This window comes from Rhinoderma darwinii, chromosome 1, assembly GCF_050947455.1.
Source record: "Rhinoderma darwinii isolate aRhiDar2 chromosome 1, aRhiDar2.hap1, whole genome shotgun sequence".
Lineage (NCBI taxonomy): Eukaryota > Metazoa > Chordata > Amphibia > Anura > Rhinodermatidae > Rhinoderma > Rhinoderma darwinii.
Genome location: NC_134687.1, coordinates 667,977,916 through 668,005,094, shown reverse-complemented (window position 1 = coordinate 668,005,094; position 27,179 = coordinate 667,977,916). Strand labels below are relative to the sequence as shown.

The 27,179-nt window shown below is 44.9% G+C and overlaps 1 protein-coding gene across 11 annotated transcripts in view; it reads left to right on the top strand.

The window, feature by feature from the left end:
• Positions 1-27,179, top strand: part of TPM2 (tropomyosin 2) — a 103,212-nt gene that overhangs the window by 73,656 nt on the left and 2,377 nt on the right. For 3 of the 11 annotated variants that reach the window (XM_075844309.1, XM_075844302.1, XM_075844318.1), the window contains 6 exons: positions 19,921-20,054; positions 20,191-20,308; positions 24,498-24,568; positions 25,580-25,655; positions 26,516-26,578; positions 26,679-26,748. In XM_075844309.1, coding sequence (XP_075700424.1) covers positions 19,921-20,054; positions 20,191-20,308; positions 24,498-24,568; positions 25,580-25,655; positions 26,516-26,578; positions 26,679-26,748 — 532 coding nt within the window. Of the gene's footprint in view, positions 1-4,269; positions 4,336-4,397; positions 4,477-10,030; positions 10,170-19,920; positions 20,055-20,190; positions 20,309-24,497; positions 24,569-25,579; positions 25,656-26,182; positions 26,259-26,515; positions 26,579-26,678; positions 26,749-27,179 lie in introns of those variants that run through there. The other 8 variants (XM_075844362.1, XM_075844370.1, XM_075844343.1 and 5 more) reach the window with 5 other exon arrangements.

The window sequence follows — 27,179 nt, the reverse complement described above, 5'->3', positions numbered from 1 at the left end:
CTGATATACTCCTACCCCTGTATTATATACATCTACCGTCACTGATATACTCCTACCCCTGTATTATATACATCTACCGTCACTGATATACTCCTACCCCTGTGTTATATACATCTACCGTCACTGATATACTCCTACCCCTGTATTATATACATCTACCGTCACTGATATACTCCTACCCCTGTATTATATACATCTACCGTCACCGATATACTCCTACCCCTGTGTTATATACATCTACCGTCACTGATATACCCCTACCCCTGTATTATATACATCTACCGTCACTGATATACCCCTACCCCTGTATTATATACATCTACCGTCACTGATATACTCCTACCCCTGTATTATATACATCTACCGTCACTGATATACTCCTACCCCTGTGTTATATACATCTACCGTCACTGATATACCCCTACCCCTGTATTATATACATCTACCGTCACTGATATACTCCTACCCCTGTATTATATACATCTACCGTCACTGATATACTCCTACCCCTGTATTATATACATCTACCGTCACTGATATACCCCTACCCCTGTATTATATACATCTACCGTCACTGATATACTCCTACCCCTGTATTATATACATCTACCGTCACTGATATACTCCTACCCCTGTATTATATACATCTACCGTCACTGATATACCCCTACCCCTGTATTATATACATCTACCGTCACTGATATACCCCTACCCCTGTATTATATACATCTACCGTCACTGATATACTCCTACCCCTGTATTATATACATCTACCGTCACTGATATACCCCTACCCCTGTATTATATACATCTACCGTCACTGATATACCCCTACCCCTGTGTTATATACATCTACCGTCACTGATATACCCCTACCCCTGTGTTATATACATCTACCGTCACTGATATACCCCTACCCCTGTATTATATACATCTACCGTCACTGATATACTCCTACCCCTGTATTATATACATCTACCGTCACTGATATACTCCTACCCCTGTATTATATACATCTACCGTCACTGATATACTCCTACCCCTGTATTATATACATCTACCGTCACTGATATACTCCTACCCCTGTGTTATATACATCTACCGTCACTGATATACCCCTACCCCTGTGTTATATACATCTACCGTCACTGATATACCCCTACCCCTGTGTTATATACATCTACCGTCACTGATATACTCCTACCCCTGTATTATATACATCTACCGTCACCGATATACCCCTACCCCTGTATTATATACATCTACCGTCACTGATATACTCCTACCCCTGTATTATATACATCTACCGTCACTGATATACTCCTACCCCTGTATTATATCCATCTACCGTCACTGATATACTCCTACCCCTGTATTATATACATCTACCGTCACTGATATACCCCTACCCCTGTATTATATACATCTACCGTCACTGATATACTCCTACCCCTGTATTATATACATCTACCGTCACTGATATACCCCTACCCCTGTATTATATCCATCTACCGTCACTGATATACTCCTACCCCTGTATTATATACATCTACCGTCACTGATATACCCCTACCCCTGTATTATATACATCTACCGTCACTGATATACTCCTACCCCTGTATTATATACATCTACCGTCACTGATATACCCCTACCCCTGTATTATATACATCTACCGTCACTGATATACTCCTACCCCTGTATTATATACATCTACCGTCACTGATATACTCCTACCCCTGTATTATATACATCTACCGTCACTGATATACTCCTACCCCTGTATTATATACATCTACCGTCACTGATATACTCCTACCCCTGTATTATATACATCTACCGTCACTGATATACCCCTACCCCTGTATTATATACATCTACCGTCACTGATATACTCCTACCCCTGTATTATATACATCTACCGTCACCGATATACTCCTACCCCTGTATTATATACATCTACCGTCACCGATATACTCCTACCCCTGTGTTATATACATCTACCGTCACTGATATACTCCTACCCCTGTATTATATACATCTACCGTCACTGATATACTCCTACCCCTGTATTATATACATCTACCGTCACTGATATACTCCTACCCCTGTATTATATACATCTACCGTCACTGATATACTCCTACCCCTGTGTTATATACATCTACCGTCACTGATATACTCCTACCCCTGTGTTATATACATCTACCGTCACTGATATACTCCTACCCCTGTGTTATATACATCTACCGTCACTGATATACCCCTACCCCTGTATTATATACATCTACCGTCACTGATATACTCCTACCCCTGTATTATATACATCTACCGTCACTGATATACCCCTACCCCTGTATTATATACATCTACCGTCACTGATATACCCCTACCCCTGTATTATATACATCTACCGTCACCGATATACTCCTACCCCTGTGTTATATACATCTACCGTCACCGATATACCCCTACCCCTGTATTATATACATCTACCGTCACTGATATACCCCTACCCCTGTATTATATACATCTACCGTCACCGATATACCCCTACCCCTGTATTATATACATCTACCGTCACTGATATACTCCTACCCCTGTGTTATATACATCTACCGTCACTGATATACCCCTACCCCTGTGTTATATACATCTACCGTCACTGATATACCCCTACCCCTGTATTATATACATCTACCGTCACTGATATACTCCTACCCCTGTATTATATACATCTACCGTCACTGATATACTCCTACCCCTGTGTTATATACATCTACCGTCACTGATATACTCCTACCCCTGTATTATATACATCTACCGTCACTGATATACTCCTACCCCTGTATTATATACATCTACCGTCACTGATATACTCCTACCCCTGTATTATATACATCTACCGTCACTGATATACCCCTACCCCTGTGTTATATACATCTACCGTCACCGATATACCCCTACCCCTGTATTATATACATCTACCGTCACCGATATACCCCTACCCCTGTATTATATACATCTACCGTCACCGATATACCCCTACCCCTGTATTATATACATCTACCGTCACTGATATACCCCTACCCCTGTATTATATACATCTACCGTCACCGATATACCCCTACCCCTGTATTATATACATCTACCGTCACTGATATACTCCTACCCCTGTATTATATACATCTACCGTCACTGATATACCCCTACCCCTGTATTATATACATCTACCGTCACTGATATACTCCTACCCCTGTATTATATACATCTACCGTCACTGATATACTCCTACGCCTGTATTATGTGCAGGAAATACAATTTATAGGGAAGTGCAGGAAATACACTCTATGGGGAAATACAGGGATTACATACTATAGGGAAGGGCAAGAAAGAAACACTATAGGGAAGTGCAGGAAATACAATCTATGGGGAAGCGCAGGGATTACATATTATGGGGAAGTGCAGGGAAGACACTATATAGAGAAGTGAAGGAAATACAATCTATGGGGAAGCTCAGGGATAACATATTATGGGGAAGTGCAGGGAAGACACTATATAGTGAAGTGCAGGAAATACAATCTATGGGGAAGCTCAGGGATAACATATTATGGGGAAGTGCAGGGAAGACACTATATAGTGAAGTGCAGGAAATACATTCTATGGGGAAGAGCAGGGATAACATATTATGGGGAAATGCAGGAAATACATTCTATTGGGAAGCGCAGAGATTACATACCCTATGGAGTACAGGAAAGACACTATATAGTGAAGTGCAGGAAATACATTATATGGGGAAGCGCAGGGATAACATATTATGGGGAAGTGTAGGGAAGACACTATATAGTGAAGTGCAGGAAATACATTCTATGGGGAAGCGCAGGGATAACATAATATAGGGAAGTGCAGGGAAGACACTATATAGTGAAGTGCAGGAAATACAATCTATGGGGAAGCGCAGGGATAACATATTATGGGGAAGTGCAGGAAATACATTCTATGGGGAAGTGCAGGGAAGACACACCATCTACTGTGTTTATATGGGCAGCAGAGATAATGGATTGTGGGGTCCTCCGCCTGCTTACTGGACTAAACTGTTGGGAGAGCAGGTACAGTCCATATGTCGGGGGGCTTGTGGTTGAGCGGGCCATATTATGTCTGTAAATGGAATGATGGATACATTGTGTAAAAGGAGTTAACAGGGAGGACAATGGGTGGAGAGGAGGATACTGGGGGTGGTCATTACATCATGAAGACGATCTCAGCCAGGAGAGGACACAGTTGGGCTCTGGTGACTGCAGCAGCTGGTGAGAGTGCTGAGGAACACATGATGAGGTATGTCCTGCAGACACCTGAGAGAATCTGCTGTCATACCGATGTAGCAGAGCTGAATTTCAAACAACTCTTCGTGATATTATGATAATCATAGGATTGCAGGTTACACCTACTACGCCAGAGAGTTACATGGGACTGCAGGTACCGTCTACTGCATTATCTGTACTCAGAGACTTATCACTGTTATTTGTGGTGTTACATAGGACTGCAGGTAACATCTACTACATTATCTGTAATCAGAGAGTTATCACTGTGTTATCTGTGGTGTTACATAGGACTGCAGGTTACATCTACTACATTATCTGTACTGAGAGACTTATCAATGTTATCTGTGGTGTTACATAGGACTGCAGGTAACATCTACTGCATTATCTGTACTCAGAGACTTATCACTGTTATTTGTGGTGTTACATAGGACTGCAGGTAACATCTACTACATTATCTGTAATCAGAGAGTTATCACTGTGTTATCTGTGGTGTTACATAGGACTGCAGGTAACATCTACTGCATTATCTGTACTCAGAGAGTTATCACTGTGTTATCTGTAGTGTTACATAGGACTGCAGGTAACACTACTACATTATCTGTAATCAGAGTTATCACTGTGTTATCTGTGGTGTTACATAGGACTGCAGGTAACATCTACTACATTATCTGTACTGAGAGAGTCATCACTGTTATCTGTGGTGTTACATAGGACTGCTGGTAACATCTCCTACATTATCTGTAATCAGGGAGTTATCACTGTGTTATCTGTGGTGTTACATAGGACTGCAGGTAACACTACTACATTATCTGTACTCAGAGAGTTATCACTGGGTTATCTGTGGTGTTACATAGGACTGCAGGTAACTCTACTACATTATCTGTAATCAGAGAGGTATCACTGTGTTATCTGTGGTGTTACATAGGACTGCAGGTAACACGACTACATTATCTGTAATCAGAGAGTTATCACTGTGTTATCTGTGGTGTTACATAGGACTGCAGGTAACATCTACCACATTATCTGCCCTCAGAGAGTTATCACTGTGCTGTTACATAGGACTGCAGGTGACATTAATACATTATCTGTAATCGGAGAGTTATCACTGTGTTATCTGTGCTGTTACATAGGACTGCAGGTGACATTAATACATTATCTGTAATCGGAGAGTTATCACTGTGTTATCTGTGGTGTTACATAGGACTGCAGGTAACATATACTACATTATCTGTAATCAGAGAGTTATCGCTGTGTTATCTGTGGTGTTACATAGGACTGCAGGTAACATCTACTACATTATCTCTACTCAGAGAGTTATCATTGTGTTATCTGTGGTGTTACATAGGACTGCAGGTAACACAACTACATTATCTGTAATCAGAGAGTTATCACTGTGTTATCTGTGGTGTTACATAGGACTGCAGGTAACATCTACTACATTATCTGTACTCAGAGAGTTATCACTGTGTTATCTGTGGTGTTACATAGGACTGCAGGTAACACGACTACATTATCTGTAATCAGAGCGTTATCACTGTGTTATCTGTGGTGTTACATAGGACTGCAGGTGACATCTACTACATTATCTGTATTCAGAGAGTTATCACTGTGTTATCTGTGGTGTTACATAGGACTGCAGGTAACATCTACTACATTATCTGTAATCAAAGCGTTATCACTGTGTTATCTGTGGTGTTATATAGGACTGCAGGTAACATCTACTACATTATCTGTACTCAGAGAGTTATCACTGTGTGTTATCTATGGTGTTACATAGGACTGCAGGTAACATCTACTACATTATCTGTACTCAGAGAGTTATCACTGTTATCTGTGGTGTTACATAGGACTGCAGGTGACATCTAATACATTATCTGTAATCAGAGAGTTATCACTGTGTTATCTGTGGTGTTACATAGGACTGCAGGTAACATCTATTACATTATCTGTAATCAGAGAGTTATCACTGTGTTATCTGTGGTGTTATATAGGACTGCAGGTAACACTACTACATTATCTGTACTCGGGGAGTTATCACTGTGTTATCTGTGGTGTTACATAGGACTGCAGGTAACCCTACTACATTATCTGTAATCAGAGATTTATCACTGTTATCTGTGGTGTTACATAGGACTGCAGGTAACATCTACTACATTATCTGTACTCAGAGAGTTATCACTGTTTTATCTGTGGTGTTACATAGGACTGCAGGTAACATCTACTACATTATCTGTAATCAGAGACTTATCACTGTGTTATCTGTGGTGTTACATAGGACTGCAGGTAACACGACTACATTATCTGTAATCAGAGAGAGTTATCACTGTGTTATCTGTGGTGTTACATAGGACTGCAGGTAACATCTACTACATTATCTGTACTGAGAGAGGTATCAGGTTTGACAAATTCAGCTCTGCTACAGTTACTGCTTTATGTCTCTCTTCAGTAACATTCTCCTTCATTACTCTGCTTGTGCAGTCTCTAGTGTCATTGAACTTCACACTCTCTTCACTCTGCAGGTACACCCCCTTGTGTCATTGGTATCAGCACTCTATTCTCATTTTTCTGGTGAAGGCTCATGTCTCATTTGTCTCAGCACTCTTCCCACTCTTCTGGTGCAGTCTCTTGTGTCATTGGTCTGAGGACTCTCTTGTCACTCTGGTGCACTCTCTTGTCACATTGGTCTCCGGAATCTCTTCTCACTCTGCTGGTGCACACGCTTGTCTCATTGGTCTGAGAACTCATTTGTCACTCTGCTGGTGCAGTCTCTTGTCACATTGGTCTCAGCACTCACTTCTCACTCTGCTGGTGCAGTCTCTTGTCTCATTGGACTGAGGACTCTCTTGTCACTCTGCTGGTGCAGTCTCTTGTCTCATTGGTCTCAGGAATCTCTTCTCACTCTGCTGGTGCAGTCTCTTGTCACATTGGTCTTAGCACTCACTTCTCACTCTATTGGTGCAGTCTCTTGTCACATTGGTCTGAGGACTCCCTTGTCACTCTGCTGGTGCAGTTTCTTGTCTCATTGGTCTGAGGACTCTGTTGTCACTCTGCTGGTGCACACGCTTGTCTTATTGGTCTGAGGACTGTCTTCTCACTCTGCTGGTGCAGTCTCTTGTCACATTGGTCTCAGCACTCACTTCTCACTCTGCTGGTGCAGTTTCTTGTCTCATTGGTCTGAGGACTCTCTTGTCACTCTGCTGGTGCACACGCTTGTCTTATTGGTCTGAGGACTCTTTTCTCACACTGCTGGTGCAGTCTCTTGTCTCATTGGTCTCAGCACTCTCTTTTCACTCTGCTGGTGCAGTCTCTTGTGTCATTGGTCTGAGGACTGTCTTGTCACTCTGCTGGTGCAGTCTCTTGTCTCATTGGTCTGAGGACCCTCTTGTCACTTTGCTGGTGCAGTCTCTTGTCACATTGGTCTCAGGAATCTCTTCTCACTCTGCTGGTGCACACGTTTGTCTCATTGGTCTGAGCACTCTCTTCTCACTCTGCTGATGCAGTCTCTTGTCACATTGGTCTTAGCACTCACTTCTCACTCTATTGGTGCAGTCTCTTGTCACATTGGTCTGAGGACTCCCTTGTCACTCTGCTGGTGCAGTTTCTTGTCTCATTGGTCTGAGGACTCTCTTGTCACTCTGCTGGTGCACACGCTTGTCTTATTGGTCTGAGGACTGTCTTCTCACTCTGCTGGTGCAGTCTCTTGTCTCATTGGTCTGAGGACTCACTTCTCACTCTGCTGGTGTGGTGTCTTGTGTTATTGGTCTCAGCACTCTCTTTTCACTCTGCTGGTGCAGTCTCTTGTGTCATTGGTCTGAGGACTGTCTTGTCACTCTGCTGGTGTAGTCTCTTGTCTCATTGGTCTGAGGACCCTCTTGTCACTTTGCTGGTGCAGTCTCTTGTCACATTGGTCTCAGGAATCTCTTCTCACTCTGCTGGTGCACACGTTTGTCTCATTGGTCTGGGCACTCTCTTCTCACTCTGCTGGTGCAGTCTCTTGTCACATTGGTCTCAGCACTCACTTCTCACTCTGCTGGTGCAGTTTCTTGTCTCATTGGTCTGAGGACTCTCTTGTCACTCTGCTGGTGCACACGCTTGTCTCATTGGTCTCAGCACTCTCTTTTCACTCTGCTGGTGCAGTCTCTTGTGTCATTGGTCTGAGGACTGTCTTGTCACTCTGCTGGTGCAGTCTCTTGTCTCATTGGTCTGAGGACCCTCTTGTCACTTTGCTGGTGCAGTCTCTTATCACATTGGTCTCAGGACTCTCTCCTCACTCTACTTGTACAATATCTTGTGTCATTGGTCTCAACACTCTACTCACTGTGCTAGCGCTGTCTTTTGTACCATTGGTCCCAGCACTCCCTTCTCACTTCTCGCAGGTGTGGTCTCTTGTCTCATTGGTCTCAGCATTCTCTTTTTACTCTACTTGTGGCAGTCTCCTGTTTTATTGATCTCAACACTCACTTTTCAATGCAAGGGCAGTCTCATGTAATTTGTCTCAGCGCTCTCTTCTCACTCAATTCCTTATATGGCCTTTCTACTAAATTCATGTTAATGTCACCACGGGGGATGTGCTCCTGGGAGGAGGGGGTGGGATGATGGGAGTTGCACATTTATCTCAACAATACAAATGAACTGTAATGCTATAGATGTCACTACCACGATGATGTCACTACCACGATGATGTTACTCCCACCGACGATGTTACTTCCACTTTCTAATCAACCATTGTAAAATCTCTGCTTGCTCTTATGAAATGAAAGTATTCTAATTTATAACCTTAGGCTATAAGCTTAGTCCTGTTCACACAGCTGCAATGTATCAGTGTTAGTAAGAACTATCAGCCTGGGGTCCAGGACAAGAGATTATATATATATATATATATATATATATAATAGTCTTTCTGCAGATGCTTAATATGTCATAACTCATGAGTGCAGTCATTGGTGGTGACATCAGTGTTGTGGTGACATCATTGATGGTGACATCAGTGTTGAGGTGACATTATTAATGTTGGCATCAGTGTTGTGGTGACATCATTAATGGTGACATCAGTGTTGAGGTGACATTATTAATGTTGGCATCAGTGTTGTGGTGACATCATTAATGGTGACATCAGTGTTGTGGTGACATCATTGCAGATGCTTAATATGTCATAACTCATGAGTGCAGTCATTAGTGGTGACATCAGTGTTGTGGTGACATCAGTGTTGTGGTGACATTGCTGTGGTGACATCATTGGTGGTGGCATCAGTGTTGTGGTGACATCATTGATGGTGGCATCAGTGTTGTGGTGACATTGCTGTGGTGACATCATTGGTTGTGGCATCAGTGTTGTGGTGACATCATTGATGGTGACATCATTGATGGTGACATCATTGATGGTGGCATCAGTGTTGTGGTGACATCATTGGTGGTGACATCATTGGTGGTGACATCATTAATGGTGACATCACTGCTGTGGTGGCACCATTGGTGGTGACATCATTGGTGGTGGTGACGTCATTGTGATGAGTTAATTTACTTTTTGCACAGGGGCCCAGGTCCTGGCCTCTACTTCATTTAAGGTACTGTATATATCAGGAATTTCTAGTTCTGCTGGGTTGACCTGTAGGTTCACACTCATTGTCTGAAGAATTATTCCCTGCCCTGTGTACATCTGTAGCTTTCATACTGTGAAAAGATGAGATACAGAATAGACTCCCCTGTAGGTCGTCCTTGCCTGGTGCCACCTCGATAGCAGCAGTGAGGAAGAAGATCCAGGATCTTCAGCAGAAGGTGGATAATGCTGAGGAGCGAGGAGACCAACTAAGGAAGGAACTGGCTGTGGAAAGGGAGGCACGGGAGATGGTAAGAAGGCTCATACACAGTCTCAGGGGACCGTTAGGAGGTGTGACTGAACCCCCAGAATCTGGCTGAAATCCTACCCCTATAACACTGAATGAACGAATCCTCCCATGCCGGACGCACAGCTCTGATTGGTCAGAAATATTGTCACTGTCCAGAAAATTTTGCTTTCTTTTTGTGCTTTATCACTGCAAGGCAAAATAAATAAAATTCCTACCTACAACACCATGATCAGATGCAGAGGTTGTCAAGCCACTCCCACCAGTCCATTATCTACTACTCCTGAGAGCGATGATAGCAAGCACCACCCATGTGTCCACCCTACTGCTGAGTAACATCCATACACCACCCATGTGTCCCCGCTACTGCTGAATACCATCTATACACCACACATGTGTCCACCCTACTGCTGAGTAACATCCATACACCATCCATGTGTCCCCGCTACTGCTGAATACCATCTATACACCACCCATGTGTCCATCCTACTGCTGAGTAACATCCATACACCGTCCATGTGTCCACCCTACTGCTGAGTAACATCCATACACCATCCATGTGTCCACCCTACTGCTGAGTAACATCCATACACCACCCATGTGTCCCCGCTACTGCTGAGTAACATCCATACACCGTCCATGTGTCCACCCTACTGCTGAGTAACATCCATACACCGTCCATGTGTCCCCCCTACTCCTGAGAGCGATGATAGCAAGCACCACCCATGTGTCCACCCTACTGCTGAGTAACATCCATACACCACCCATGTGTCCACCCTACTGCTGAATACCATCTATACACCACACATGTGTCCACCCTACTGCTGAGTAACATCCATACACCACCCATGTGTCCCCCCTACTGCTGAGTAACATCCATATACCATCCATGTGTCCACCCTACTGCTGAGTAACATCCATACACCGTCCATGTGTCCCCCCTACTCCTGAGAGCGATGATAGCAAGCACCACCCATGTGTCCCCCCTACTGCTAAGTAACATCCATACACCACCCATGTGTCCACCCTACTGCTGAGTAACATCCATACACCACCCATGTGTCCCCCCCTACTGCTAAGTAACATCCATACACCATCAATGTGTCCACCCTACTGCTAAGTAACATCCATACACCATCCATGTGTCCACCCTACTGCTGAATACCATCTATACACTACCCATGTGTCCCCCCCTACTGCTGAGTAACATCCATACACCGTCCATGTGTCCACCCTACTGCTGAGTAACATCCATACACCATCCATGTGTCCACCCTACTGCTGAGTAACATCCATACACCATCCATGTGTCCACCCTACTGCTGAATACCATCTATACACCACACATGTGTCCACCCTACTGCTGAGTAACATCCATACACCACCCATGTGTCCCCCCTACTGCTGAGTAACATCCATACACCATCCATGTGTCCACCCTACTGCTGAGTAACATCCATACACCACCCATGTGTCCCCCCTACTGCTGAGTAACATCCATACACCATCCATGTGTCCACCCTACTGCTGAATACCATCTATACACCACCCATGTGTCCCCCCTACTGCTGAGTAACATCCATACACCACCCATGTGTCCACCCTACTGCTGAGTAACATCCATACACCATTCATGTGTCCACCCTACTGCTGAATACCATCTATACACCACACATGTGTCCACCCTACTGCTGAGTAACATCCATACACCACCCATGTGTCCCCCCTACTGCTGAGTAACATCCATACACCATCCATGTGTCCACCCTACTGCTGAGTAACATCCATACACCACCCATGTGTCCCCCCTACTGCTGAGTAACATCCATACACCATCCATGTGTCCACCCTACTGCTGAATACCATCTATACACCACCCATGTGTCCCCCCTACTGCTGAGTAACATCCATACACCATCCATGTGTCCACCCTACTGCTGAGTAACATCCATACACCACCCATGTGTCCCCCCTACTGCTGAGTAACATCCATACACCATCCATGTGTCCACCCTACTGCTGAATACCATCTATACACCACCCATGTGTCCACCCTACTGCTGAGTAACATCCATACACCGTCCATGTGTCCACCCTACTGCTGAGTAACATCCATACACCGTCCATGTGTCCACCCTACTGCAGAGTAACATCCATACAACGTCCATTTGTCCACCCTACTGCTGAGTAATATCCATACACCGTCCATGTGTCCACCCTACTGCTGAGTAACATCCATACACCGTCCATGTGTCCACCCTACTTCAGAGTAACATGCATACACCACCCATGTGTCCACCCTACTGCAGAGTAACATCCATACACCGTCCATGTGTCCACCCTACTGCAGAGTAACATCCATACACCGTCCATGTGTCCACCCTACTGCAGAGTAAAATCCATACACCACCCATGTGTCCACCCTACTGCTGAATACCATCTATACACCACCCATGTGTCCACCCTACTGCTGAATACTATCTATACACCACCCATGTGTCCACCCTACTGCTGAATACCATCTATACACCACACATGTGTCCACCCTACTGCTGAGTAACATCCATACACCGTCCATGTGTCCACCCTACTGCTGAGTAACATCCATACACCATCCATGTGCCCACCCTACTGCTGAGTAACATCTATACACCACCCATGTGCCCACCCTACTGCAGAGTTACATTCATACACCACCCATGTGGCCAACCTACTGCTGAGTAACATCCATACACCACCCATGTGTCCACCCTACTGCTGAGTAACATCCATACACCACCCATGTTTTCCCCCTACTGCTGAATACTATCTATACACCGTCCATGTGTCCACCCTACTGCCGAGTAACATCCATACACCACCCATGTGTCCACCCTACTGCTGGGTAACATCCATACACCACGCATGTGTCCACCCTACTGCTGAGTAACATCCATACACCGTCCATGTGTCCACACTACTGCAGAGTAACATCCATACACCGTCCATGTGTCCACCTACTGCTGAATACCATCTATACACCGTCCATGTGGCCAACCTACTGCTGAGTAACATCCATACACCATCCATGTGTCCACCCTACTTCTGAATACCATCTATACACCGTCCATGTGTCCACCCTACTGCTGAGTAACATCCATACACCACCCATGTGTCCACCCTACTTCTGAATACCATCTATACACCATCCATGTGTCCACCCTACTTCTGAATACCATCTATACACCGTCCATGTGGCCAACCTACTGCTGAGTAACATCCATACACCACCCATGTGTCCCCCCTACTGCTGAATACTATCTATACACCGTCCATGTGTCCACCCTACTGCCGAGTAACATCCATACACCACCCATGTGTCCACCCTACTGCTGAGTAACATCCATACACCACGCATGTGTCCACCCTACTGCTGAGTAACATCCATACACCGTCCATGTGTCCACACTACTGCAGAGTAACATCCATACACCGTCCGTGTGTCCACTCTACTGCTGAGTAACCTCTATACACTGTCCATGTGTCCCCCCTACTGCTGAGTAACATCCATACACCACCCATTTGTCCACCCTACTGATGGGTAACATCCATACACCACCCATGTGTCCACTCTACTGCTGGGTAACATCCATACACCATCCATGTGTCCACCCTACTGCTGGGTAACATCCATACACCGTCCATGTGTCCACCCTACTGCTGAGTAACATCCATACACCGTCCATGTGTCCACCTACTGCTGAATACCATCTATACACCGTCCATGTGGCCAACCTACTGCTGAGTAACATCCATACACCATCCATGTGTCCACCCTACTGCTGAATACCATCTATACACCACCCATGTGTCCCCCCTACTGCTGAATACCATCTCTTTACCACCCATGTGTTCACCCTACTGCTGAGTAACATCCATATACCGTCCATGTGTCCCCCCTACTGCTGAATACCATCTATACACCACCCATGTGTCCATCCTACTGCTGAGTAACATCCATACACCGTCCATGTGTCCACCCTACTGCAGAGTTACATTCATACACCACCCATGTGTCCACCCTACTGCTGAGTAACATTCATACACCACCCATGTGTCCACCCTACTGCTGAGTAACATGCATACGCCACCCATGTGTCCACCCTACTGCTGAGTAACATCCATACACCGTCCATGTGTCCACTCTACTGCTGAGTAACATCCATACACCACCCATGTGTCCACCTACTGCTGAATACCATCTATACACCGTCCATGTGGCCAACCTACTGCTGAGTAACATCCATACACCATCCATGTGTCCACCCTACTGCTGAATACCATCTATACACCACCCATGTGTCCCCCCTACTGCTGAATACCATCTCTTTACCACCCATGTGTTCACCCTACTGCTGAGTAACATCCATATACCGTCCATGTGTCCCCCCTACTGCTGAATACCATCTATACACCACCCATGTGTCCATCCTACTGCAGGGTAACATCTATACACTGTCCATGTGTCCACCCTACTGCTGAATACCATCTATACACCACCCATGTGTCCACCCTACTGCTGAGTAACATCCATACACCGTCCATGTGTCCACCCTACTGCAGAGTTACATTCATACACCACCCATGTGTCCACCCTACTGCTGAGTAACATGCATACGCCACCCATGTGTCCACCCTACTGCTGAGTAACATCCATACACCGTCCATGTGTCCACTCTACTGCTGGGTAACATCCATACACCACCCATGTGTCCACACTACTGCAGAGTAACATCCATACACCATCCATGTGTCCACTCTACTGCTGGGTAACATCCATACACCGTCCATGTGTCCACCCTACTGCTGAGTAACATCCATACACCGTCCATGTGTCCACCCTACTGCTGGGTAACATCCATACACCAGTAGTAAACCTACATGAAGAGCACCACGAAAATTATCCCCCGGATACATTTATTGTAGTCACACATCTGACTTAATACATAATAGTTTATGGGGAATGAGGCATGGTAATAACGGTGACCCGCTGAATAAATGACAAACCTAAAGTTCGGAGTCTGACACACCAAAATAATTTAAAACAAAAGTTTCTTTATTAAATACATCTAAAAAATAACATGAATTAAAAACAGAGATGAATTCCACAGTGCAGAACAGACAACCAGATCACAAGTATGTAATATATCCAAATATATGGGTGTTGGGCGACACTGTTAAGATACATCAGTGGTATATTACATTTATATGATGTGCATATTCTGTTACATAGCCAGCATGAAAGAACAATAAGTAGCAGCAGAAAAGAGGGGCTATTCAGCAGCAGGACAGCTCTGTATATCTATCTACACAGACAAGGTAGAATCAGAATAGATGTAAATTACAGCGTGTATAGTAGCAATGTAAATACCCCTGATAAGAGCCAGACAAAGAGACCAGTATTCATACTATGCACACAAATTATATGGCTCAGCTTGACCCCATAAATGAAGAGCACAAAGCAAAATCAGAGCTGTGGCTGTGTTGTCAGCCACAAATGCAAACAGCCACTGCCCATTGTATTAATCTAAATGCAAGATTCATAATGCTGAAGGTGGACATATGCTGGAAACGGAGCTCATACCCATTGGAACAGGTCACCGTCACTGGCTTCACCCCGACGCGCGTTTCGGCCTGGAAGCCTTCGTCTGGGGAAGGCTTCCGGGCCGAAACGTATTAATCTTGCATTTAGATTAATACAATGGGCAGTGGCTGTTTGCATTTGTGGCTGACAACACAGCCACAGCTCTGATTTTGCTTTGTGCTCTTCATTTATGGGGTCAAGCTGAGCCATATATTTTGTGTGCGTATTTTGTGTGCATAGTATGAATACTGGTCTCTTTGTCTGGCTCTTATCAGGGGTATTTACATTGCTATACACGCTGTAATTTACATCTATTCTGATTCTACCTTGTTTGTGTAGATAGATATACAGAGCTGTCCTGCTGCTGAATAGCCCCTCTTTTCTGCTGCTACTTATTGTTCTTTCATGCTGGCTATGTAACAGAATATGCACATCATATAAATGTAATATACCACTGATGTATCTTTGCATTTCTGTATCTTAACAGTGTCGCCCAACACCCATATATTTGGATATATTACATACTTGTGATCTGGTTGTCTTTCTGCACTGTGGAATTCATCTCTGTTTTTAATTCATGTTATTTTTTAGATGTATTTAATAAAGAAACTTTTGTTTTAAATTATTTTGGTGTGTCAGACTCCGAACTTTAGGTTTGTCAACATCCATACACCACCCATGTGTCCACCCTACTGCTGAGTAACATCCATACACCACCCATGTGTCCACCCTACTGCTGAGTAACATCCATACACCGTCCATGTGTCCACTCTACTGCTGAGTAACATCCATACACCATCCATGTGTCCACCCTACTGCTGAGTAACATCCATACACCGTCCATGTGTCCACCCTACTGCTGAGTAACATCCATACACCATCCATGTGTCCACCCTACTGCTGAGTAACATCCATACACCATCCATGTGTCCACCCTACTGCTGAGTAACATCCATACACCATCCATGTGTCCACTCTACTGCTGAGTAACATCCATACACCATCCATGTGTCCACTCTACTGCTGGGTAACATCCATACACCACCCTTGTGTCCACCCTACTGCTGGGTAACATCCATACACCATCCATGTGTCCACCCTACTGCTGGGTAACATCCATACACCACCCATGTGTCCACCCTACTGCTGGGTAACATCCATACACCATCCATGTGTCCACCCTACTGCTGAGTAACATCTATACACCATCCATGTGTCCACCCTACTGCTGGGTAACATCCATACACCACCCATGTGTCCACCCTACTGCTGAGTAACATCCATACACCATCCATGTGTCCACTCTACTGCTGAGTAACATCCATACACCATCCATGTGTCCACTCTACTGCTGGGTAACATCCATACACCACCCTTGTGTCCACCCTACTGCTGGGTAACATCCATACACCATCCATGTGTCCACCCTACTGCTGGGTAACATCCATACACCACCCATGTGTCCACCCTACTGCTGGGTAACATCCATACACCATCCATGTGTCCACCCTACTGCTGAGTAACATCTATACACCATCCATGTGTCCACCCTACTGCTGGGTAACATCCATACACCATCCATGTGTCCACCCTACTGCTGAGTAACATCCATACACCATCCATGTGTCCCCCCTACTGCTGAGTAACATCTATACACCATCCATGTGTCCACTCTACTGCTGAGTAACATCCATACACCACCCTTGTGTCCACCCTACTGCTGGGTAACATCCATACACCATCCATGTGTCCACCCTACTGCTGGGTAACATCCATACACCACCCTTGTGTCCACCCTACTGCTGGGTAACATCCATACACCATCCATGTGTCCACCCTACTGCTGGGTAACATCCATACACCACCCATGTGTCCACCCTACTGCTGGGTAACATCCATACACCACCCATGTGTCCACCCTACTGCTGGGTAACATCCATACACCATCCATGTGTCCACCCTACTGCTGAGTAACATCTATACACCATCCATGTGTCCACTCTACTGCTGAGTAACATCCATACACCACCCATGTGTCCACCCTACTGCTGGGTAACATCCATACACCATCCATGTGTCCACCCTACTGCTGGGTAACATCCATACACCACCCATGTGTCCACCCTACTGCTGAGTAACAGCTTTACAGGTAATGTGTAAATATTCCAGTCCAGGGCTACACATTGAAACCACTAGAGCTTCTATCTTCTGTATAGTATCCTAATATGTGAGCCCCTATATGCTATAATAACATCCAGGCACCTACAGTACTAGACTTGCACCTCGACTAATACGGGATTTCCTCAGACTCCATCACGTGGTGAGCTCTAGCCCGGTGGTAATCTTTGTAGACTATAAGGAGGAAGACAATTCAACCTCCTCTGTGATCGAGTTCAACAGCAGCAGTTTTATATCTCCGCTTTGTTAAATATTTCATGAGCTAGTGCTCTCAGGTGTCACATTTAACTGCGTCCTCAGCAATTATTCATTACCTGTACATGTGGACCGTAAGAGACGGATTATCGTTTACATTCTCATTGAACTTCTCTACTGTATGCAGATTAATTAGATGGCCATCCAAACAATGGGGAGGAGGTCAAATATTGAGGCCTGGAGTTTATAATGATATGGCCTGGAGCTTATAATGATGAGGCTAGACTCTGGAGATTATCTAATGATTAGGTCGGCTCCTGGGTTTGTAATGATGAGGTCGGCTCCTCGGGTTGTAATGATGAGGTCGGCTCCTGGGGTTGTAATGATGAGGTCTGCTCCTCGGGTTGTAATGATGAGGTCGGCTCCTGGGTTTGTAATGATGAGGTCGGCTCCTGGGGTTGTAATGATGAGGTCTGCTCCTCGGGTTATAATGATGAGGTCGGCTCCTGGGGTTGTAATGATGAGGTCGGCTCCTGGGGTTGTAATGATGAGGTCGGCTCCTGGGGTTGTAATGATGAGGTCGGCTCCAGGGGTTGTAATGATGAGGTCGGCTCCTGGGGTTGTAATGATGAGGTCGGCTCCTCTGGTTGTAATGATGAGGTCGGCTCCTGGGGTTGTAATGATGAGGTCGGCTCCTCGGGTTATAATGATGAGGTCGGCTCCTGGGGTTGTAATGATGAGGTCGGCTCCTGGGGTTGTAATGATTAGGTCGGCTCCTCGGGTTATAATGATGAGGTCGGCTCCTGGGGTTGTAATGATGAGGTCGGCTCCTCGGGTTATAATGATGAGGTCGGCTCCTCGGGTTGTAATGATGAGGTCGGCTCCTGGGGTTGTAATGATGAGGTCGGCTCCTCGGGTTATAATGATGAGGTCGGCTCCTGGGGTTGTAATGATGAGGTCGGCTCCTCGGGTTGTAATGATGAGGTCGGCTCCTGGGGTTGTAATGATGAGGTCGGCTCCTCGGGTTGTAATGTTGAGGTCGGCTCCTCGGGTTGTATGATAAGGTCGGCTCCTCGGGTTGTAATGATGAGGTCGGCTCCTGGGGTTGTAATGATGAGGTCGGCTCCTCGGGTTGTAATGTTGAGGTCGGCTCCTCGGGTTGTATGATAAGGTCGGCTCCTGGGGTTGTAATGATGAGGTCGGCTCCTGGGGTTGTAATGATGAGGTCGGCTCCTGGGTTTGTAATGATGAGGTCGGCTCCTGGGGTTGTAATGATGAGGTCGGCTCCTCGGGTTGTAATGATGAGGTCGGCTCATGGGGTTATAATGATGAGGTCGGCTCATGGGGTTATAATGATGAGGTCGGCTCCTCGGGTTGTAATGTTGAGGTCGGCTCCTCGGGTTGTATGATAAGGTCGGCTCCTCGGGTTGTAATGATGAGGTCGGCTCCTGGGGTTGTAATGATGAGGTCGGCTCCTCGGGTTATAATGATGAGGTCGGCTCCTGGGGTTATAATGATGAGGTCGGCTCCTGGGGTTGTAATGATGAGGTCGGCTCATGGGGTTATAATGATGAGGTCGGCTCATGGGGTTATAATGATGAGGTCGGCTCCTGGGGTTATAATGATGAGGTCGGCATTGACATATATGTTAAACCTACTATGGCTGTTCCATTGTTTCCCAACTAGTGTAGCGCCACCCAGTGGTCAGGTAAATGTGAAGCGAGATGTCTAAGCTTTCTGCTCTTTTGTTGTGTTTCAGGCTGAGTCAGATGTAGCTTCTCTGAACCGACGTATCCAGCTGGTAGAAGAGGAGCTTGACAGAGCACAGGAGCGTCTGGCTACAGGTCTACAGAAGCTTGAGGAGACGGAGAAAGCTGTAGATGAGAGCGAGAGGTGAGTAAAGACATGGGGGTCAGTATCCACTCAGGACACTGTGTATATAATCTAGTATATTGCTGTATTCTGCAGATTATTACACCATTGACCTCTCTACAGATCTTTGTGACTAATACCTGACTTCATTTTACAGAGGAATGAAAGTCATTGAGAACAGGGCCAGCAAAGACGAGGAGAAGATGCACGACCAGGACATACAGCTCAAAGAAGCCAAGCACGTTGCGGAGGACTCTGACCGGAAGTATGAAGAGGTAAGGAAAGGAAGTGGAGGCTTTAATATCTCTTGTCCACCATGTTTATGTATCATCTCTGGAGAGACCAGTCCTTCATGTTTCTCTGTTATATCTATTGCTCTCCTCTATGGTCCTCCCATAGCTCTGTACTGTATCTATGTGTCTATGTGTCCTTCATGTTCCTCTGTTATATCTATTACACTCCTCTATGGTCCTCCCATAGCTCTGTACTGTATCTATGTGTCTATGTGTCCTTCATGTTCCTCTGTGATATCTATTACTCTCCTCTATGGTCCTCCCATAGCTCTGTACTGTATGTATGACCGATGTGTCCTTCATGTTCCTCTGTGATATCTATTACTGTCCTCTATGGTCCTCCCATAGCTCTGTACTGTATGTATGACTGATGTGTCCTTCATGTTCCTCTGTGATATCTATTACTCTCCTCTATGGTCCTCCCATAGCTCTGTGCTGTATCTATGACTGATGTGTCCTTCATGTTCCTCTGTGATATCTATTACTCTCCTCTATGGTCCTCCCATAGCTCTGTACTGTACCTATGACTGATGTGTCCTTCATGTTCCTCTGTGATATCTATTACTCTCCTCTATGGTCCTCCCATAGCTCTGTACTGTATCTATGACTGATGTGTCCTTCATGTTCCTCTGTGATATCTATTACTCTCCTCTATGGTCCTCCCATAGCTCTGTACTGTATCTATGTGTCTATGTGTCCTTCATGTTCCTCTGTGATATCTATTACTCTCCTCTATGGTCCTCCCATAGCTCTGTACTGTATCTATGACTGATGTGTCCTTCATGTTCCTCTGTTATATCTATTACACTCCTCTATGGTCCTCCCATAGCTCTGTACTGTGTCTATGTGTCCTTCATGTTCCTCTGTGATATCTATTACTCTCCTCTATGGTCCTCCCATAGCTCTGTACTGTATCTATGACTGATGTGTCCTTCATGTTCCTCTGTGATATCTATTACTCTCCTCTATGGTCCTCCCATAGCTCTGTACTGTATCTATGTGTCTATGTGTCCTTCATGTTCCTCTGTGATATCTATTACTCTCCTCTATGGTCCTCCCATAGCTCTGTACTGTATCTATGACTGATGTGTCCTTCATGTTCCTCTGTGATATCTATTACTCTCCTCTATGGTCCTCCCATAGCTCTGTACTGTATCTATGTGTCTATGTGTCCTTCATGTTCCTCTGTGATATCTATTACTCTCCTCTATGGTCCTCCCATAGCTCTGTACTGTATGTATGACTGATGTGTCCTTCATGTTCCTCTGTTATATCTATTACTCTCCTCTATGGTCCTCCCATAGCTCTGTACTGTACCTATGACTGATGTGTCCTTCATGTTCCTCTGTTATATCTATTACTCTCCTCTATGGTCCTCCCATAGCTCTGTACTGTACCTATGACTGATGTGTCCTTCATGTTTCTCTGTGATATCTATTACTCTCCTCTATGGTCCTCCCATAGCTCTGTACTGTATGTATGACTGATGTGTCCTTCATGTTCCTCTGTTATATCTGTTACTCTCTTCTATGGTCCTCCCATAGCTCTGTACTGTACCTATGACTGATGTGTCCTTCATGTTCCTCTGTGATATCTATTACTCTCCTCTATGGTCCTCCCATAGCTCTGTACTGTATGTATGACTGATGTGTCCTTCATGTTCCTCTGTTATATCTATTACTCTCCTCTATGGTCCTCCCATAGCTCTGTACTGTATCTATGTGTCTATGTGTCCTTCATGTTCCTCTGTTATATCTGTTACTCTCTTCTATGGTCCTCCCATAGCTCTGTACTGTATCTATGACTGATGTGTCCTTCATGTTCCTCTGTGATATCTATTACTCTCCTCTATGGTCCTCCCATAGCTCTGTACTGTATCTATGTGTCTATGTGTCCTTCATGTTCCTCTGTTATATCTGTTACTCTCTTCTATGGTCCTCCCATAGCTCTGTACTGTACCTATGACTGATGTGTCCTTCATGTTCCTCTGTTATATCTATTACTCTCCTCTATGGTCCTCCCATAGCTCTGTACTGTATCTATGACTGATGTGTCCTTCATGTTCCTCTGTTATATCTATTACACTCCTCTATGGTCCTCCCATAGATCTGTACTGTGTCTATGTGTCCTTCATGTTCCTCTGTTATATCTGTTACTCTCCTCTATGGTCCTCCCATAGCTCTGTACTGTATCTATGACTGATGTGTCCTTCATGTTCCTCTGTTATATCTATTACTCTCCTCTATGGTCCTCCCATAGCTCTGTGCTGTATCTATGACTGATGTGTCCTTCATGTTCCTCTGTTATATCTATTACTCTCCTCTATGGTCCTCCCATAGCTCTGTACTGTATCTATGACTGATGTGTCCTTCATGTTCCTCTGTTATATCTATTACTCTCCTCTATGGTCCTCCCATAGCTCTGTACTGTATGTATGACTGATGTGTCCTTCATGTTCCTCTGTTATATCTATTACTCTCCTCTATGGTCCTCCCATAGCTCTGTACTGTACCTATGACCGATGTGTCCTTCATGTTCCTCTGTGATATCTATTACTCTCCTCTATGGTCCTCCCATAGCTCTGTACTGTATCTATGTGTCCTTCATGTTTCTCTGTTATATCTATTACTCTCCTCTATGGTCCTCCCATAGCTCTGTACTGTATCTATGACTGATGTGTCCTTCATGTTCCTCTGTTATATCTATTACTCTCCTCAGTGGTCCTCCCATAGCTCTGTACTGTATCTATGACTGATGTGTCCTTCATGTTCCTCTGTTATATCTATTACACTCCTCTATGGTCCTCCCATAGCTCTATACTGTACCTATGACCGATGTGTCCTTCATGTTCCTCTGTGATATCTATTACTCTCCTCTATGGTCCTCCCATAGCTCTGTACTGTATCTATGACTGATGTGTCCTTCATGTTCCTCTGTTATATCTATTACACTCCTCTATGGTCCTCCCATAGATCTGTACTGTGTCTATGTGTCCTTCATGTTCCTCTGTTATATCTGTTACTCTCCTCTATGGTCCTCCCATAGCTCTGTACTGTATCTATGACTGATGTGTCCTTCATGTTCCTCTGTTATATCTATTACTCTCCTCTATGGTCCTCCCATAGCTCTGTACTGTACCTATGACTGATGTGTCCTTCATGTTCCTCTGTTATATCTATTACTCTCCTCTATGGTCCTCCCATAGCTCTGTACTGTATCTATGTGTCTATGTGTCCTTCATGTTCCTCTGTGATATCTATTACTCTCCTCTATGGTCCTCCCATAGCTCTGTACTGTACCTATGACTGATGTGTCCTTCATGTTCCTCTGTTATATCTATTACTCTCCTCTATGGTCCTCCCATAGCTCTGTACTGTATGTATGACCGATGTGTCCTTCATGTTCCAGTAACATCAGTAATGGGGCCTACCTACTATGTTCTTGTGATATCTCCATACCATTTTCTCAGCTATTTCTACCATGATTCTCTTATATGTGTGTCCCACCAATCTCGGCCTGTAAATGTAACTCTGATATCATTATAATTGATCCCCCCCCCCCCAAACCCTAAACATATTATATATGTGTCCTCCCTTCTGTGTGAACTTTCCGAGGTCCTCTTCTGATCTCCTCTTGGTTCCCTCCTGATCTCCTCCTGTTTTCGTTGTTTCCTCCTAGTCTCCTCTTGGTTCCCTCCTAATCTCTTTTAGGGTCTCTTCCTGGTTGTATTTTGGTCCCCTCCTGGTTTCCTCCTCGTGTGCTTTTGGTCTCTCTTGGAACCCCCCTTGTTTCTTTCTTGTCCCCTTCCTCTTTCCTCCGGTTATACTCCTGGTCTGTTCCTGGTATCCTCTTGGCTTCCTCCTGGAACCTTCCTGCTGCCTTCTTGTCTCCTCCTTGTTTCCCCTGACCTCCTTATTGACACTTACTAGTCTCTAGCTGGTCCCCTGTAAACTCCTCCTGGAATCATCATGGTTTCCTCCGGGTCTCTTCCTGGTCCTATTTTTGTCTCCTTCTGGTCTCCCCATTGTCTCCTGGTCTCTTCCTGCTCCTCTCTTGGTCTCCTCCTGGCTTCCTTCTGGTCTCCTCAAGGTTTTCTGGTCTCTTGTCGTGTTAGTTTTTTTAAAATTTTAGAATCCGGTTCTAATCTGTCCTTCCATCTGTCTAATTGCAGGTTGCCCGCAAGCTAGTCGTTATTGAGGGTGAACTCGAGCGATCTGAAGAGAGAGCCGAGGTGGCTGAGAGGTGAGTAACGTGAAGTGCTCTGAATGAAGCACAATGCTGCTCGTGTTCATTGATGATGGTGGAAGCGGCTGAGACCACTCATCTTCTAGCTCTATGTTTGGTTTAAGGGAAGTCCTACTTCATTTTGCAGAGATTTCTATAGACATATTGTCCTCTGTTTCCACATAATTAGTTCTATAGGTGTTCTGCTTCTGCATCTATAAGCTATTAGTTGCATTACATCTCCTGTGGAACCTCAACTTTCATAAGTCTACACATAAGCCTATACATTTAATCTCCCCCTTGGCCTCTACCCTCTCATCATGCCCCCTAGGCTATTTATTTTTATTACCCCTATAGGTCCCTAGTTCTGCACCTCCACTCAACTTTAACTCCACTTTCTCTGTAGGCCTCTACTTTCACCATAATTCCTTCATTGGCCTCTATTTAACGAAATATTTTTCATTTTATTGCATCCCCCCTAATAACCTTTATTCATGCTAAAATCTTCACAATGATATACAATAAAACGACGAGATCGTACGGTTGATAAAGTTCTTTATTGGGTGCTTCAAATTCATCAAGCGCGTTGCGGAACGAACTGGTCCCTTGATCATGAAAAATACACTATACTTAATTAAAAAGGTGAAAATACATGAATTTTAAATAAAAGAGAACCCCAAAAAGGAGTGGCAGTAAGGTAAAGGCGGGAGCGGTGTAGGTTAAAACACTGTTACGTGGCGGACTGCCTGTTTCTTAATCAGTGATGTCACTGGACTGGGTGTGATGTCATTAGGTCAGAGTGATGATATGAGAGTTACTACATAACAGTGATGTCATCATTTTAAACCTGATGTCACTAAGCCAAAGAGATGCGATCATACTGATGTCATGATTCCAGGAAGCATGTGATGGGTCACGACATTACAGGGGTGGCGTCATATCCCATCACAGTTCCCAATGTCTGTCGACACCCATATTCTGCAGCTCTTTCACCTTCCTGAATGTGATATGATTTTTTTCCTTCCCAAGTCGGTACAGGGAGCTAGAAGCAGAGCTGCGAACTATGGATCAGAGCTTGAAATCCTTCATAGCAGCAGAGGAGGAGGTATTGGAGGGGAGCATCTCCCATCTCTGCTGTCTATCCTCTGCTCATATCTCTTCTGTATATCAGAGGTCCTCTGCCTCTCTATCCCTCTCTGATCTGTCTATGAGATCCTTACTGTAGACCTGTGATGATCATAGTCAGGATGGTGTAGAGGCTGCAGCAGGTCACAGTCCAGGGGTACAGCAGCGTCCTTCCTGGGGTGTTCCCAGCTATGGTAGACCTATTGTATTTGGCATCGGTGGATCCTATTCGGTATTTAGTGCTTCCGTACATATGGAGCTAACTTCTGTCTTCCCTTCTCCTTCCTCTGCCCATGTCTTCTAATCGCTGATATATCTGTCTTATTGTACTTCTATATTTTTCTGCTCTCTCGTTTTATTCTGGCTACTTTTCCACGTGGACTCATTATTGCTCTTCCACCTTTTTGTTTTTATCTCCCACCTTCCTTCCCTTCTTCTTCCCTCACGCGTCCCCCATTCCGTGCTCATCCGCACTTCCTTGCTTTACTTCCTTCATGTTATTTTCAGTAAATGTGGTGACTTGGAGGAGGAGCTGAAGAATGTCACCAATAATCTAAAGTCCATTGAGGCTCAAGCAGATAAGGTATCATGTTCTTGTTGTATACAGGACATCCCCGTGTGTTAACGTGTCCAGAAATCCCCTCCTAATAATTCTAAGACCCCCCTGCTCTATCTTTTTATCCTGACCTATACAGGAGCTGCCCCAGTCCTGTTCAATTCCATGCATGGAAGCGCCAGCCCTCTAACATCTCTAATCCTGGTGTGAAAAGCTTGTGTCCTTCTCCAATCTCCACCATTTCCTAATGATAGGATTTATGTTTCCCTTCTCTTCTTTCATAGTATTCATCTAAAGAAGACCATTATGAGGAAGAGATAAGACATCTGACTGAGCGGCTGAAGGAGGTGAGTCTACGCTCCTAGCTTTGCTTGCGTTTTTGTCATGGTCCACACCATGGATGGAAGTTACTGTCACTATATCAAAATGTTTTTATGTATTTTATAGACTGAAAGCCGGGTTGAGTTTGCGGAGAAATCTGTGGCAAAGCTGGAAAAGACGATTGATGACCTTGAAGGTAAAAAGTCTCCTCATAGTGACGTTGTCTCTGTCCTACTGTTACATCTACACATTCTCTGCCCATCACCCATCACTGGAGCTTGGACACCATGCTTCTCCTATGTCTATGTCATGGCTGCTCTTACAACACATATAATCCTTGATGAGCAGTGGGAACATCTTACTCAAAGACATAAATCATTAGGATCATCCTGTTCTGATGGGTTTACCCCAAAACCGTTCTTGGTTGTCAACTGTGATGTGACCCTGACTATGAGCCGTGTGGGATAAAGTCATCTGTGTATTTTATGTCATAAAATGTACGGCCTCGCCCTTGCTGGGTTCTCCTTCTCTGACACCTTCCCTCCTTACTGTATTTTTCCTCCATCTTGCATATTGTGGTCTGACTTTTTCTTTCTGTTCTCTGCTCTGCGCCTTCTGTTCTCCTGC